Source organism: Podarcis tiliguerta (genome assembly GCF_965153285.1).
Source record: "Podarcis tiliguerta genome assembly, chromosome: 3".
In the NCBI taxonomy this organism is placed as follows: Eukaryota; Metazoa; Chordata; class Lepidosauria; order Squamata; family Lacertidae; genus Podarcis; species Podarcis tiliguerta.
The window spans coordinates 45797091-45814708 of NC_139536.1; the positions used below are offsets into that span (position 1 = coordinate 45797091).

At 43.8% G+C, this 17618-nt stretch overlaps 1 protein-coding gene across 1 annotated transcript in view; it reads left to right on the forward strand.

The window, feature by feature from the left end:
* The window catches only part of PCNX2 (pecanex 2), a 109696-nt gene that overhangs the window by 73751 nt on the left and 18327 nt on the right, over positions 1-17618 (forward strand). The window contains exons 25-28 of the mRNA XM_083433868.1: positions 6426-6484; positions 10776-10991; positions 12864-13117; positions 16526-16759. Of these exons, the coding sequence (XP_083289994.1) occupies positions 6426-6484; positions 10776-10991; positions 12864-13117; positions 16526-16759 (763 nt within the window). The remainder of the gene's footprint in view (positions 1-6425; positions 6485-10775; positions 10992-12863; positions 13118-16525; positions 16760-17618) is intronic.

A 17618-nucleotide genomic window follows, 5' to 3' on the forward strand; every position in this document is an offset into this window, starting at 1 on the left:
ATCATTGTCCAGGATAGGCTTTAGATCCTTGATGATATGTTGGAGTGGAGTTGAAGGAGACAGCCAGTAGTGTGGTCCCCCCCCCCTTGTTTTATGTTTCTGTCCCATGGTAGATTATTCCTAGGTTCCAGCCTGACCTTATTGAGCTGTTTTGTCACTTTATTGGGTGAGTACTATAGTTTAATAAAGACACGGGTGGCGCTGTGGTCTAAACCACAGAGCCTCTTGGGCTTGCCGATCAGAAGGTCGGCGGTTTGAATCCCCACGACGGGGTGAGCTCCTGTTGCTCGGTCCCTGCTCCTGCCAACCTAGCAGTTCGAAAGCACGTCAGAGTGCAAGTGGATAAATAGGTACCGCTCCGGCAGGTAGGTAAATGGCATTTCTGTGTGCTGCTCTGGTTTTGCCAGAAGCAGCCTGTCTGTGGACAAACACTGGCTCCCTTGGCCTATAGAACGAGATGAGCACCGCAACCCCAGAGTCGTCCGCGACTGGACCTAACGGTCAGGGGTACCTTTACCTTTACCTATAGTTTAATAAAAGCCCAATGTCAGTCTTCAGTCCAGTGAGCTGGAACAAATGTATTGTATTGGGGGGGCTTTCACAGGCAAAACTGTTATAGGATCGTGCTTAATCCAGTAAGTGCTGGCTGGTGTTGTAACTAGGCAGTGTTTTCCCCAGGAATTGAAACTGGGAGCAGAGGAGATGTTGGCTTTTCAAGGCAGTGAGACCCTCCACCCTTACTGAACATGGACTCAGGGTATGGGGCACCATAGTAAGAAATGTTTCACAGTCATGGCTGTTTTGCTAGATTTCACATACTTCTGTCTTCTTCCCATTGATGGCTACATCTTGGCTCAGATTCCTGTTTTAGTTCTCTGGGAGTGAAGAACATTCTCCTGCATGTACCCCCCATTTGCAGGATTACATCTGGGAACTATTTATAAATATCTATGTTCCTAGTGCTTTCTTGAAGATGAACATATTGCTTCCTCACAGTTCCTCAGACATTGCTTTGAGACATGATCATCACCTGCTATCACTTTGACACTGGCAAAAGTACATTATATTAAGGTGTCAAATTCAATTTTGGTTCAACATTTTCAAGAAAAACCTAAATGTCACTGTTTTCAGCTATAAAACACTGCATCTAACTAGTTAAACCTGGGTAGGGGGAAGCTGAGCAGAAAATTTTGGGGGAGGGGAGGGGGAAGCAAACTTGTTACTGAGATAGTATCTTTAGCAGGACAATGTGACAAGGGTAAAATATAGACTAGGGCTGAGTCCTGGGGATTACTGTATTTTTTGCTCCATAAGGTGCACCTGACCATAAGGCGCACCTAGTTTTTAGAGGGGGGATTCAAGAAAAAAAATTATTTAAAGGGAGCTCTGAGCAGAGCCTGTATGCATCCCAGGCTCTGCTCAGCGCTCCCTTTCACAAGCCGCGTGGAGTGTGCGTGTGGCTCTTGGGGGTTTTTCCCCGAGGAGGGAGAAGGATAGCCCATCACTGATGGGCTGCCCTTCTCCCTCCTCGAGGAAAAGCCCCCATGAGCCACACACACACTCTGCATGGCTCTTTAAAGGGAGCGCGGCTCTTGGGGGCTTTTGTGGGAGGTGGGGGAAGTGAGAGAGTCTCGCTCTGTCACTTCCCCCTCCTCCCGCAAGAGCTACACGCTCGGCTATCAGTGGCATTTGCGGGAGGTGGGGGAAGGGGCAGAGCCGCGTGAAGCCTCCGCTGGGTAGCGGGGTGAAGGCTCCCCGCTGCCCTGCGGAGGCTTTGCGCCACTAAGGCAAAAGCGAAAACAGTTAGAGGGAGTGCTGCGCAGCGCTCTCTCTAGCTGTTCTGGCTTCTGGGGTAGCCCGCGAAGCCTCCGCAGGGTAGCGGGGAGCCTTCATCGTGGGCTACCCCAGAGCTGCTCAGGAGCTTGTCGGGGCTGGCAGGGGTAGCCTGGGTTCCCCAGCCCCAACAAGCTCTGGGAGTATTCCCCACCTCCCGCAAAAGCCCGCAGGTGCCGCGCACCCTTTAAGAAGCGCGTGGCTCCTGCGGGCTTTTCTACGAGGAGGGAGAAGGGCCTGACACGGCCAGTAAGTCCCTTCTCCCTCCTGGGGAAAAGCCTGCAAGAGTCACGCAGAACTTCTGTGCAGCTCTTGGGTGCTTTTCCTGCCTGCCTCCCCCCTGCATTAGCTCCATAAGATGCACACACATTTCCCCTTACTTTTTAGGAGGGAAAAAGTGTGTCTTATGGAGCGAAAAATACAGTACTTCATATGCAGAGTAATTATCTTTTCACACACATTCATGTTTTCTGCCTGTATTGCCAGAGTGAAGCGGGAAGCTGCCACAGAGGTAGCTCTCACACCACCTATATATGAATTGGCCTTATATGAAGAGACTTTCATTATGAGCAATGGGAAGCTCTATGGCTGTTCCCCATTTACCTAGCACAGAGTGTTAAATTGGCTGTTGGTACCATGGAAGATCAAGCCAACTTAAACAGGTTGGGGCTGCTGATCTTCACTGTGATACTGTGAGTTTTGCCTGCTATAAGCACTGCCACCATATTTTATTTACAAAGCTCCTTAGATGACTAAGTACCACACTATAAAAAAATTAAAATATAAATCCACGCCCACAGGCTCACAGTCTAAAACCGACTGATAAAATAGGTAAAGTAAGGGAGTGACTGCGGAAAAGAGGCAAGGGAAAGAAGGTGTCTTCTGTAAACATACATCACACATCGAAAGGAAACAAAGTCTCATTGTGGTACCTACTGAATTGTTCCATCTGTCTTGCCTCTTAGTAAATGGCCACTATATAAACCAAACTCTGAACACTTCTTTGTTCCCTTAAAAAACAGCATCAGCCTTGAATCCAAGAGTCCCACGTTAGCATGTGTTCCTTCCCCAGTATGGAGGCTGCTCTTTCCCCCCTTATTTTTACAGCTGCTCAAATTATTACATCCTATAGGTAGGAGGGGTGAAAAGGAAATGGCAGTAAATCTCTTTTAGTGTGTGGACACTTGAAAGCTTCGGCTGTATGTTCAAAACCTGACCTTTCCCCAGCTTGCAAAGAAACCCCAAACAGAACAGTAGCACTAGAACTATGCCTTTTATTGTTTTGTCTCTTCTAAAAGTAACAAATTCAGTAGTGCAATAAGGTGATTTCTTTCTTTCTTACGGGTTTGCTGAACCCCACGGAACAGTAGGCTGCTGCCCAAGCTCTGCATCGTGAGTGTGATGCCTCTCAGCTGTGGAGCTGCCACCAGGAATCTTGCACTCTTCCTTTTCAAGCCTCTTTCTTGCTTCTCTCCTTCCTTCCTGTTTCTAGTCTGTCCTTTCAAAAAGCATCTGTCAGTTTCTATTTTGGGGAATGGCACAGCTTGTGTTTGCTCTGGGGGTCTCCAGTGAATTGCTGCATAGTGTAACTAAATCAGTTAAGTGTCTCTAAAGAGGTTAGGATAGAGCTGCCAGTTTTCCGTGCGTCGCAGTCCCAGCTTTCTCGCTATATTGAGGAGAAAACTGTAACAGGCCTCCAGCTGTTCAGGCATGCCCCAAACATTCTCCCAGTAATTATGATCTCGAAAGCAGACACTCAGAATGGTGCACTCTTAGGCAAAAGCGGACGTGAAACCTTTTACTTCTCCTTTTCCCACAAAGTTGACATTTGTTTTGTTCCATTTTCCTGCTTTCCTCCCTGTGTTAGCAAAGTGGAGCAAAATTGCTATGGCCAAGGTGGATCGCTCCTTGGGGCCAATTCAGAGTACCTCTTTCCTGAATTGTCTTTCGGCTTTGTCTTCCTGAATTGCATGGATACATTGTACATCGGCCAGATGCACACATTCAACATAGGAAGCTGCCGTAAACTGAGTCAGGCCAGTGGACCATTGAGCTGGGCATTGTCTGCTCTATCTGGCAGCAGTGGCTGTCCAGGGTTTCTGGCAGGGGAACTTCCCAGCCTTACCTGGCGATTCCAGGGATCGCACCTGGGCCTTCCAAGCCCCATGCTTGACTCTTGTATGCTCAGCACTGAAACCACATGGGGAGCCAGGTATCTGTACTGTCTGTACCATCTAGCCATGGAAATATGAAAACCTTTGCCATGCTTCTTCGTGGTGAACATCTTACCATGTGATGGCCAAAAGAAGTGTCATGCTACTACCACAATGACTCAGAAATCCAGGAAAGTAGAGGGCAATGGCAATCCTCGCTGAGCAGCTACAACAGGGAAACCTTTTCCAGTTCAAGGGTCTGAAAGGGTACGCCAGGGCTGCATGCAAGTGGTGGGCAAGGCAAGAGGCAAAAATTGGCACAGCAATGGATACAACTCTTACCTTTGTACAGTAGGCATGCAAGTCGGACGTTTCTACAGACATTGAGCCCACACAATTAGATGTCGCCCAGGTACTATAATTTAAACATGAAGCTTTAATGTATGAGACGTACAGCTTCTGACAGACCAAAGGGCATGGCTCCGTACTGATAATGCCACCCCTGTTGTGTGAACCAAAGGTACTGCATTTGAAGGCCTGGGCAAACTCTCTGTGGCATCTGGTTCTTGCCTGGGCCCCCTTGTGAGGCACTGCTTCTCTCCCTGCTACACTCTGGCCTGCAGGTCACGTCACTCCAGCCATCGAGAAGAAGTATTAGTGACCAACTTCTAGCTGCTAGTGGGCACCTTCAGGGTCCCTGGACTCTCTTCCTAGGGTTATCTTTAAACTGGACTGGGACTGTACACCATTTGAAACATAGGGCTGCCCTCTGCAAAGTGAGGCATGTGGCTGCCCTTTTCCTCCCCAGATAACCACAACTGTCTCCCATATTCTGTTGACTTAAATATCTGAGTTTTGATCTGACATAGGACTAGATTTTTCTTTCTTCTCATCTATTTGGAGTGGCCTAAATGAGCCTTGGGGAACAAGAATTACATTTTGGCTAGTGAAATGAAAACTGGATGCACAGTATCGCCACAAGAAAACAAACATACTGATAAAATGATGTGATTACATACATGCTGAACCTTTTCCGATCGGCCTTCATGGACATTTAAAGAGGAAGAGGAAGCAGTGAAGTCATTTTAACAATTTAGCGGAGTCTTTCAGAATTAGTTAGCTCCCTGCTGAAGAGACTCTCACAATTTTCACATGCTCCTCTGGGCAAGCTCCAGAGGACCTGCACTCGGTTTGTGTGGAATAAGGCCACTCAGGAAGAAATTCAATTACTGAGCTAATTATCACCCTGGCTGAGTGGTAAGAACAAAATTTAAAGTAAGAAGCCACTGGAGAAAAGCTCCCATTGCCCAGTAGTCTCAAAAGTTCATTTTTAAAAGAGATCCTAGCTGACAGCTGAAAGCCCAAGGGTGAATGTGCAGCTGAGTCTGGGATACAGGATATTAGAATTTTAATACTGTACAGATTCTTGGAGCTTTTATCAAGTTGCAGCAATTCAGCTGCCATAATTGTGTGGAGATTTTAAAGTCCAAAATAGACTTTGCAGATGTCCCTTGGCTAAATTACTTCTGATTTCCACAACTTTAGGAGTGAAATAGTTTCTCTGTACTTTGGTTTTGCAACAGCTGTGTCATTTTAAACAGTTTTGAGAAGGCTGGGCTTGTGGTGCTTAGTTAAAGAGGCAGATAAGAGCAACGTTCTAGGGTTATCTCATGTGTTATTCTAAAACTTTACAAAGCAGTTGTGTGAAACTCTTTGGGCCAACACAGATGAATCTGCCAGGAGGAAAAACATGCTGTTTCTAATGGGTTTATGGTGGTATCTCTTTTGTTTCAGGAAAGCTACCCTGTATATTGGATTTCTAATGATGTGAGAAGCAAGACTCTCAAATCTTTATAGACAGAAACTTCTGATTGGCCATACCAACATTTTAACCATCTCCTCTCTATATATGTGTGTACTTTATAAAGTAGTACAGATCTCTGGAAAATCCAGTACTGTTTATTTGGCAGCACATTCAAAATGCCCATGTCTTTTTCCTTCATGAATTGGTGTGTCTTTATACAGAGGGTGTTTTAAAATATGGTTTGTTTGGAGCAGATAGATATTTATTGTTTGAATGTGGAAAGCTGGGAATACATTTATTTCAGACTAACCCACATTAAGTTATGAGGAATATTTTGAAGATGCAGGTGTCAACAGCATAATTGTGGTCAGTATGAGATATAGTGTTTTAGATGGTTCATTGCATGAAATAGCTCACTTTCTGGAACTGCCATCTGAAAGAACAAGAAATTCGGTCAGCACAGAAAGCCAGCACTGTTGGTTGATATTAGAAGAATTTGGGTTGTATGCAAATGAAACACTGCACAGTAATATTTTGTGTGGCCAAATGAAGCCAGATCAGGAATCAAAGTATCTCACTTATGCAGAATAGAAATAGAAGTTAGGGATAATCTGTAGGTATCTGTTTATTTCCAGCACAAAACGAGTGGACCATTCCAACACGAGACTGGCACTTCAGATTGAAAAGGGTGCAGGTAGGGGACAGAATTTATTTTGCTCAAATTTATAATGACTGATTATTCAAAATACTGGATGTAATTGGGTTGGATCCAGGGAGACAACAGTAAATGGAATTCTGGCAGTGGTGCAAACTGTTGTGGAAGAGCTGTCAGAAGACTTTGCACAACACAGACTGGGCACAAGCATCTTGAAATAATTGTGCAAAACCTTGTGCACTAAGGGAAACATTCAGTCCTGTTTTGTCACATTAGAAACTTGTTCCAAGTTGGAAAAAGCCTTTCTTCCTCTGAAGGAGACTGTCCACATGCAGAAGGGAACCTCTGGATCCAACCCATTCTGTTTGTAGTTCAAAGCATAGTAATATTCTAATGGAAAAGGCTATTTCAGATTTTGAAATATTCGTGCTTTAAACAAGATTTTTGATGAATTTGTTTTCATTATGTAAGATTTTTATTTATTTTTATTATTATTATTATTATTAGTTATCAAGCCGCAAACAAGCCCATTCGAAGAAAACATTTTGGAGGAGTATGTATAGTATCACAGCCATCTATCAATTTTGCTGGTGCAGGGAAATCCTATACTGATGTTATCTCTGTGCATCACCCCCTCACACCAAATCCAGCTTGTGCCTAATCTTGATGCCTAAGAGTACATCCTTATGAAGCTACAGGTGCTCAGTGAAGTGCAGTAACTCTAGAGCAGGGTTTCCCATACCTGGGTCTTTAGCTGTTATTGGACTACAACTCCCATCATCCATAGCTAACAGGACCAGTGGTCAGAGATGACGGGAATTGTAGTCCAAAAACAGCTGGAGACCAAAATTTGGGAAATCCTGCTCTAGAGCAACCAGCAGCTAGATAGGAACATTTCAAACTATGGCTTGAACAGGGGGGGCAAATGCAAAAATGGTAAGTCTCCAAGAAGAGGTGGTTTTGATGGATGAAACTTGCTGAACCCAGTGAAGAAGCTGTAACAACCCCCTGATCTGCATGGCTATGAAAGACACAGGAGCCTTGTTGTCTTATGCTTCAGGTTATTATGGGCTGAATGAGAATCTGGCACTGATGATCCCTTCATCACTGCTGGAGACATCCCCCAGGAGTCTAATTTCAAGTGTGCCAATACAAAGGGAGGTGTTTTAAGAATCAGCACAGTTTTTGTGTGTGCCTCTTGCAGATTTTGTGTGTGATTCCTGTAGTCAGTTGTGGCTTTAGAATCCTTCCCTTTCCCTTTCCCTTTCCCTTTCCCTTTTCTTTCTCTTTCTCTTTCTCTTTCTCTTTCTCTTTCTCTTTCCCTTTTCCTTTTCCTTTCCTTTCCTTTCCTTTTCTTTTCTGTGGCCATGTCAGCCCAGCAGCCCTATAATCAGCCTTCAGTGGGGATGTGCTGTGAGGATGTGCTGGAAAAGTCAGCTAATCCAGATACCTAACATTGCCCTGCACTCTTAATTCATGTTTGATCTTCATCAGCATATTCAAAAGGGAACTTTGCTGAAAGTTTTTGACATCTACATTTCCAAGGAATTCAAGGACCTTGGGTAGCCTTTAAATAGAATATTTCGGTGGGCACTGATGCATGGGAGAAAATGGAAGCCCTGCCCGAGCCAAGCCATGTTAATTAGGCAAGAGAATTCAAGCTCACTGGCACTGTCAGTTAGACCGTGTGACACTCTTTTGGCACACATGGAAGATTTTGCTTCATTTCATTAATCATATTTCGTTTCTTGTTTTAATTTGCGTTTTAGCGCTCTGCATGCCACGAGTGCTTAGGTTTGCGAATTAGACTTCGCAATTCTCAAAGGACTGAACAGTCCAAAGTGTGGAGAAGCAGATGAGGAGTTGGATTTGGACCAGGGAAACCTAGGTTCAAAAATTCCTGCTTGGCCAAGAAACAAACTGGGTTGTTATAAGAATAACATGTCATAACTTGGAGGTCATATGCAAATAACTAAACCAACAATGCATTATTTGCCACCTGTTTCATCCACCTCCCTACTCGGGATGAGCCACACGCCTGTTGCTTTGGTACCCCAAAGTTGCTTCTGCATTAACTCCCCAGTCCAACCAGTCATGATCAAAACAGACCTACACAATCCCTTTAAGGTGCTTCCTTCTGTCTGAGGGACATATGCCGAGGAATAGAAAAATACTGGCAAACTTGGTGTGGCGTGTGAACACAGATATGGATATCAGACCAGATTTCATAGTTGGTGTTGGGTGTGGTGCAATCAATTTCATCCATTTGATTAAAAAAAACAACAACCCAAAATGGAAATAGCTTCATTAGGACCCACCAAAAATCACATAGTAGTCAACTAGCATTTGGGTTTCGCAAAATGCTTCCTTGGCCTTGGCTACAATTTACTGCAGATGAGGTTTCAACAGTGCCTTCTAACAGTGACAACTTTTTCTTCTCTCCTTCTGGCTCCTGTATTCCCCCACCTATTTTTTAATGTTGAGCCTGAGGAAGATTTCTGTGATACCCATAACCTAGCTCACTGTTGTGCGATTTCTGGTTGGTCTCAATAAAACTGCACAATACTGTTCCCATTTGAATTCAAGGTCTGTAATGTGACTTAGGGTTTTCTTCCAATTTATTAAGGCCGTGGTGCCTCTGGTTGGTTATCTGTGACTAACAAAACTGAAATAGTAGAATCTGAAAGCCAGAATATCTATTGCTTTATTCATTGTCTTTTAACTGAAGCATTTATAGTCTGGTGGGTGCATGAAGTGCATTACATTTACTTATTAACTTTATTTTTCACAAGGTTGCATCAGGGTCAAGCATTCTCAGCTAATGTTACTTAAAGCAGGCAATTCATGAGAGAACCTGGAAGCTACAGTTGTTATAATGAATCATAATGGCTGAGGTTCAAGACGCCAATGTGTCCATTGGCTTTGTTGTAGATCACTCTGCACAACACACTCTAGGAAGGGGATAATTAAATAAATGTGGAGAGTACTAAGTACTAAGTAAGACTGGGAGTCTTATTCCCCATTTTGTAAGACAGTGCTCCTCATACAAACTGTAAAGCACAATTATGAATGGGGCACTTTCTACTCCAGTGAAGCTGCCTTTTTCTCATCAGTGACACAACATTCAAAACAGAGCTAAAATTATGGAGGGAAAGGCTCCTCTGCTCTTCCTTGAAAGAGCCCAGAGTGCCTTACGTGTGGTTCGCAGGCAGCTTATGGGACAGACCTGCAAACAGAGCAGTATCCTGTGCCTTCAGACCATTTATTTATTTTATTTATATCCCACTTCTTTTTCTCCAAGGAGCTCCAGGTGGTGTACATGGTTTTTGCGTCTCCAGTTTATCCTCACAACAACCCTGTGAGGTAGGTTAGACTGAGAGGCAGCGACTGGCCAAATGTCACCCAGCGAGCCACTTGGTTGAGTGGGCATTTAAACCCTGGTCTCCCAGGTCCTATTATTCCGGAACCTAAGAAATATCCTGCGGTAGAAGCACATGTATGGTGACAATGATGGAGCTTTATTAAAGTTTTACCATATACAAACTGCCAATGCATTTCGGCGTTATTTCACTCTAATAATACAAACTTAAACATAAACAATAAAAATGAGACATCAAAAGTAATTGAACATACATTCATAGACACAGTATACTACATATGCAATAAGAAATATTGTGTATATCACCTCTATAAAACCGTCATACAGGAAGAGGTTTCATATCTAAATATCTGGCTCCTCTTTTCTGTTTCATGGCACTCAAACCTCTGTTGAAGACCTCACTGTACAATGAATATAAATCATTACATATTGCAATCTTAGACGTTATTATGATCTATAATTTTGTGGCTCGTATAACAACCGTGCATCCAAGCATTTCAAGAGAGGGCAGCCGTGATCAGAACTGCTTGCATATTCAGTAAAACTAAACCAAATGTCTGCAAGTGTATCTCTCATGCCCTGACCTCTCACTATTTTCATCCCCCCCCCCCCACAAGACATTTTGCCAAAGTTTCTGACATTGTTGTTGTTATTATAATAATTATTCAAATTTCTATCTGGCCCTTCCTTCTAAAGGAGTTTAGGACAGCAAGCAACAAAGCAATAAAAAAATACATTATGAAATAAAAGTATATTTGAAACATTAAAAAAATACAACCCAAAACAAACTTTAAAAGGTGTGATGATGCCGTTAAATGATGCCGTGTGATTCCAATATGATGAGCTTCTGGTTGAGTAAGCAGTCAGAAAAACAGGACTCCTTTCTGAGTCTTCTGCTGGGTGATTTGTTCCTCATGCCTTTTACATTCTTTTGTGTTGCTGTGATTTTAGGAAATGACGATAACAACCTCAACTCCATCTTTTATGAGCACCTGACAAGATCTCTGCAGGAGTCTCTTTGTGGAGATTTGATACTTGGGCGCTGGGGAAACTACAGCTCTGGGGACTGTTTTATTTTGACATCAGATTACTTGAATGCCTTTGTTCACTTGATTGAAATCGGAAATGGTCTTGTCACTTTCCAACTCAGGGGGCTAGAATTTCGAGGTAAGCACCTATGTAGCTCAAAGAATAAAGAGCTAGAAAGAGGAGAAAAATCATTTGCCATGTGCCCTTCTCATTAGCAAGCCATGTGTGCATTGCAAATCTGAGTAGTGGTGTAAAATTCTCTATCTGGGTTGTTGCTACATCATCCAAAAATTATTTGGGCACTGTTTCTGGGAAGAAAAGATGGTGGTCCCCCCACACACACCATTGGTTTAGTACCACCTGGTTTCTGTTCTAGCCATGCCCACTGCCAACATGTGACACACACACCCAGGCAAGAGATTGTCCCCATTTCGTCTCCAGCCCTTAACTGCTTTCTTTATAAGTTTATAAAGCAACATCTTAGCAAGATGTTCCCAGTTCTCTGCTTGTTGGAAGGGTAATTTGTGGTATAGCAGTCAATCTCAATTGGTTAGAAAGAAAACAGTGTGAAGCTTAATGCTTTTTTGGTTCATGGAGGTCTGGCAAATTATATTTTGGTCTTGATGCACATGATACCTGCTGCTTTAGCCCCAAAAGCATAATTTGGAATTTAAATCAAAAAGCCAAACAGCAGACTTTTGCTTGCTAGCCTAAGTGCAGTAATGCATTGCTATCATAGAAGAATTAGAGACAGAATGTGAAACTATTTATTAGTAAGTTGAATAAAACAATGTGGATTCCCCCCCCCCCCACCAAGTGCACAATAGACCAGTTTTAGTTAGTTAGTTAGTTTTGTTTTAAAGGCCATAGGGTTGTATCCAATGCTACCTGTGCATCAGTGGAACAGACCTCCACCTGTGCACTGGGGATTTGGGGACGCTCCAGAGAAGATTTTAATGGTGCAGAGGGAAGATTCAGGGAAGAGGAATTACTGCTGGAGTTCCATTGTCTGGAACTCCACACAACTCACGTAAAATAGGATTCCACTCCTATTTGGCTCACTGGTACATAATACTTCAGCAAAGCTCATGTTCCAGGCAGGCACTTCCGGGCCCCAGGGCAGCAAGCATCAGCCCCAGCAGACCAGAAGCAGGTACATGGCTGGGGGGCAAGGTCTTAAGTTCCTTCTCCTTTTCCAAACTCATTCATAGGCTCTTCAACCCTGTCTAGCACACCTGCCTCTTGGCATTTCTGATTTCATTCCAGGCAGGCAAAAGCACTCACAGAGCAGGTGAGAAGTGTGGCATGAAGAAAGTGGGCATGGACCAGAGATGTGCCAAGGGGTCGCATTCAGCCCCTAAGCTTGAGGTTCCTGTTCTAAACACTATGCTGTTCTGACTCTCATATGTGACCATAACAGCTGCAGTACCCCATGGCTTGCTGCTAATTGAATTCCATTGATGACTTAGGTAGAGGGAAGTCTACAGTTAGCATATTATTTATAACAAATCTTGACTTTTATAGGCAAAGCACTCTTACTTTTTTTGGGGGGGGGGGTCCTGTTGCTGAACATGTCCCACCTGGGTATAACAGGTCTGTAAAAGCACAAAGAGCACTCTGGGTTTATCGTTTAGATATTCCTTCTGAAAGCAAAGACTCTGGCATGCACTTCTAAATCCCTATCATTCTACATTTAAGGTAAAGCATTTAGATATAATTAGGCTCCATATAATTTATGCCAGGCTGCCTAAAGCATAGAATTCAGCATATTTTACTTTATAAGGTGAAATCAACAGTCTGTACCTCACTGCTCTCTCTCGAGCACAGATTAATTGGCACATTTTATTCCATGCTGGAGCTCTCCCCTCCACCCCCCTCCCCTTCCCACTTGCCATTTATTAAGTATTTGAAGGAGCACCAAGTATTAGCCACAAACAGTTTCATTCGCATTGATCTCACCAGTAACTGCCATTGTGTCCTTCTGCTTTTCAATTATTACTACACTCCAAGGGACATATTGCCAACAAAGGGAGGTGGAGGCTATAACAGAAGGAGATGAGGACAATGAAGGCTGCTGCTGCTGCAAACCGGGACGCCTGCCTCACTTGCTGTCGTGCAACGCAGCTTTTAACCTTCGGTGGCTGACCTGGGAAATAACGCGGACTCAGTATATCCTGGAAGGATATAGCATTATTGACAACAACGCTGCCACAATGCTCCAAGTGTTTGATCTGCGAAGAATACTCATCAGATATTACATCAAGGTAAAAGCGGTGTCTGTCAGTACCTCTGGGAAGAATGGCCTGTAATCTGGCAGCCCAAACCCTTGTGTGAACCAGAAGCAAATACGTTTTGGGTGCATTGGCCACTGTATAACTGCGACATCATGAATCACAACACTGTGCTCAGGGCCGGCCCACCCATGAGGCAAAGTGAGGCCATTTTCTCAGGTGGCAGAATCCACAGGGGCAGCAGGTCCCAGTGTAGAACTTTATCCACCCCACCCCCCTTGTTCTTGACATAGATCTTCATGGGGAGATGGCGTAGGAGGGGAGTGCCATTTTGTGGTTTGCCTCAGGTGGCAAAATGTGTTGGGCCGGCCCTGACTGTGCTACAACCTGTGTAACCAAAAAACAAACCAACACAACAACCCTGCTGGATCAGACCGAAGGCCCATCTAGTCCAGAATTCTGTTCTCACAGGGGCCAACCAGATGTCTGGGGGAAGTCCACAAGCAGTCGTGAAGGCAAAAGCACTCTCCCCAGATGTGATTCCAGCAAACCAGTATCCACAGATGCACTGCCTCTGATGTGGAGGCAGAACACAGCCGTTGATAGCTGTATCCTCCATGAACTGGTCTAATCAACAGACCCATCCCCTCGCTCCCATACAGGTGCAACACAATGATGACCAGGCATTGTCACTGACCTGCCTTGCCAACACTTGCATCCAGGTCAAATGTGGGGCAATGGGCAGCAAACACAGCAAATGCCAGGCTATCACATTAAGCTATTCATGAACGGGATGCTGACAGGCATCTACAGCAGCCATTTTCAATAGGATCAGGCAACTAGTCACAGATTTAGCAAAAGTAATAATTGCAGATTAAGTCATCCCATTTTACCTTTCAGTCATCATCTTTAGGAAAAGTGCTTGTGTTCCTTTCCTCTTAACCATGGAGAGAGTGGATGGAATTTATTGACTACTTTGATCAGTTGGTGATATTGACTAACAAAGATGGACATCCAGCTGTGTTGGAGATGCGTTTCTTTATTTCATAAAATAAATCCTTGAGATAAATCACCCTTGTTGCAATGACTGCCAGAGAATGCATTGCTTCTTTTTCTGCGCCTGATGAATATTGAATTTAGTAAATGGGAGGCTGAGACTACAATGGGGGATGTTTACAGTAATATCCTATGTGCATTGGCCATTGTGGGGAACAGGATGCTGGACTAGGTATTTGATCTGATCCAGCAGAGCAGTTCTTACGATCTTAAGGATGGAGGTCTGAGAATAGCAGATACCAGACACTAAATGTAAGTAATAGCATGCGGTCTGAATATAATATGCACTATTCACTCAATAACTGACATTAGGCAACTGCCATCACTGTACCCTTTTAAGATGCCTACTGAAAACTTTTCTTTTTCAGCTGGCCTATTCAAACACATGATTTGGTTGCATCTGTCTTTAAATGTGTTTTAAAAAGTTTTGTGGTGTTTAATTGTTTTTAGGTATTTGAACAGTTTTTAAATGTTTTGAATTTTATTTTATTTTAATTGCATTTTTATTACAGATGTGTTTACTGGGTTCCTTTGGGAGGAAGGGTGGGATATAAATTAAATAAATAAATGAAGAATAGGAAGTAGCCATTTCTGTACCACCACTCCTCCCCAAATCATATTAAATGCCTTTACATGTGCGTTCCTGAGTAATACTCCAGTTTTTACATGCAAGGCACTGGTGCATACAAACCCAAGACCAGGTCATCAACCTCTGAACCAGCCCTAAATTAGGCTCTTACCTTAGTCATTCTTCAAAAATGATCCCATGAAGAAACCAAACATTTGGACCAACCTCTGTAAATGCACAGATTAGCTATTTTAGCTTTAACCTAATCCAGAGATCAACAAAGATTATAACATGTCTCATTCTGGTCTTAATAAGCCACACAGAGTACTTTTTGTTATGGGTGTGTGTGGGGGGGAGTACAAATGTTTTTAATAAATAACACTGGTGCTGGCTGAGCTTTGCAAGGTGTTGTCTCAGCAAAGGACCAGAGTCACCCGAAGGCTGCCAAGGCTCTAGCCTATTGAGAGAGCTGTCTAAAACTGTTAAAGGGCCCATAGCTTACGCTACAGTGAAGTAATCATCCTCAGTCTATGAGGATGCAGGGAGAGCCAGGTCTTCAGGCTGGGATGCTGCAGAAGGGTCTTCTGAGGGCTCCCACCCTCCCTCCAAGGTGGGATGACTTGTGCATCATTTGAATCTGAGCCCTCCGCAGGATGACACTGGGAACCTGATGTAGGGTACATGACGGATACTGGAGTTAAGGATTAGACATCAGTACGATCTAAGACAAGTGGAAAGTTTTCACTATTCTGCTTTTTTCATTCTGAAGTATAGGAACATGTTTATGCACAAGCTGTATTTAAAATTAATCAAGGAAGCTGGAATACATTGAAGCAAAAGAGAAGGAGAATTAGAGGTTAAAGACCTAATACTAGAAATCAGGAATTTCTTTTGAGGAAAGCATGCTGCTATGTAAACATGCTGGAATAGCAGAATTAGCATCTGGTTTCAAAATATTTAATTTTACATTATCATATTCTTGAAGATTTCACATTTATCTTTTAAACAATGCTAACAGTTGGCTTTTTGAATTGATTCTCTCTCCTTTTGTCCAACTTGCCATTCAATTGACAGCCGGGGGGAGGTGGAGGAGACTATTTCTCCACATAAAAAGAATTTTTGCTCTCCTCTAATAAAGTGGGTCAGTTCCTATAGCCTTTCTGCATATATTTGAAATAATTTCCTGCCTGGTTACTGCCGGTTATTTATTCCCCCAGTGCCTACACATTCGCTTTTCAATTTATTCCTTAAAAAAATATCTTTAAAGAATAAGTCTGCTGCTGCCTGTGTGTGTGTGTGTGTGTGTGTGTGTGTGTGTGTTTTGAGTTCCATTTTTATGGCTCTTCTTAAAAGGCTCTGTGCTTATCAGGCTCTGCACAAAAAAAACCTGTCCTTGGTTTGTATCCATCACTCTGTCTTGTTTCTGTGCACTAAGTAGGGCCTATTTTCCACATTTACTTGCTAATTTGAATATGCAACTGAGAGTGTGGCACCCATGAATTTTAAATAGGTAGAGTAATTGTGCTTGTTCTATTGTGGCCTCTTTACCTCCTAATTTTACTGTTGCTCTTTCCATTCATTTATTGTGCCCGCTTGAAATGCAGCCTCATCATCCCCATTGTTTGCCATCCATCAAAGTCCCAGGGGCATGTAAGACTGAAGGGGGTCACATAACTGCAATAAGATATTAGAGAACATCACTTTGTTCTCCGTAGATGGCTTGCCTCTCACCTTTGTAGTATTTAAATAACTTCTGGCTTCTCGTGTTATTAAAACAAGCAACATCATTTTCTTTCCTTTTTCTTTTTTCTTTACAGAGCATTATATACTTTACTGCAAGCTCCCCCAAAATCCTACACTGGCTAAGAGATGAGTCGTTCCAAAAAACACTGCAGCCTTTCTCCAAATGGCATTACATAGAGCGGGACCTTGCAATGTTCAATATTAACATTGACGATGACTATATCCCTTGCCTTCAAGGAATCACCAGGGCAAGTTTCTGCAGTGTTTACTTGGACTGGATTCAGTTCTGTGCTGCAAAAAGAATGGAGGTACATGTCGGTCTAATGTTGCTGATTTAATGGGGGTGGGACTGGTTCTCTCCTTTACTTGAATTCTTGTTAGGAACAGATGTTCCAAATCAAAACAAGGAAGTTTATTGGAGCGCAAGCCACCAGCAATACGTTGTGGTAAACATGGTTGTTAGGAGTATCGGGTAGTTGCTCGAGAGCAATCATGCAATATGCCTCACTAGTCTGTCCTAAAGCTTACTTAAAAGGTAAAGGGACCCCTGACCATTAGGTCCAGTCGTGACCGACTCTGGGGTTGCGGCGCTCATCTCGCTTTATTGGCCGAGGGAGCCGGCGTTCAGCTTCCGGGTCATGTGGCCAGCATGACTAAGCCACTTCTGGCGAATCAGAGCAGCACACGAAACGCCATTTACCTTCCCACCGGAGTGGTACCTATTTATCTACTTGCACTTTGACGTGCTTTCAAACTGCTAGGTGGGCAGGAGCAGGGACCGAGCAACGGGAGCTCACCCCGTCACGGGGATTCGATCCTTCTGATCGGCAAGCCCTAGGCTCTGTGTTCAAAAAAACCTTTAGAATGCAGAGCGCCTCTATTCCATGTCTTGCTCATTCACTGGCAGAATCTGAGAGTGGGCAGTCCTTAAATCTTCCCCAGCAGAGTAGTTTTTTGACCCCCAGTCTGCGCCTCCCCTCTACTGCGCAAGGAAGGCTTGGGTAACGGGGGACCTCTCTCCTCCCCGCTTTGCTCAGGCAAGGTGTCCCGGCACCGCCTTGCCTCCTCCGAGCCCTGCACCTCCTCCCCACTAGAGGCAGGGCTTCCTTCGTCCGCTGATGAAGTGCTGCTTCCCACAATCTTTGGGGGCTCTCTGTAATCCATCCG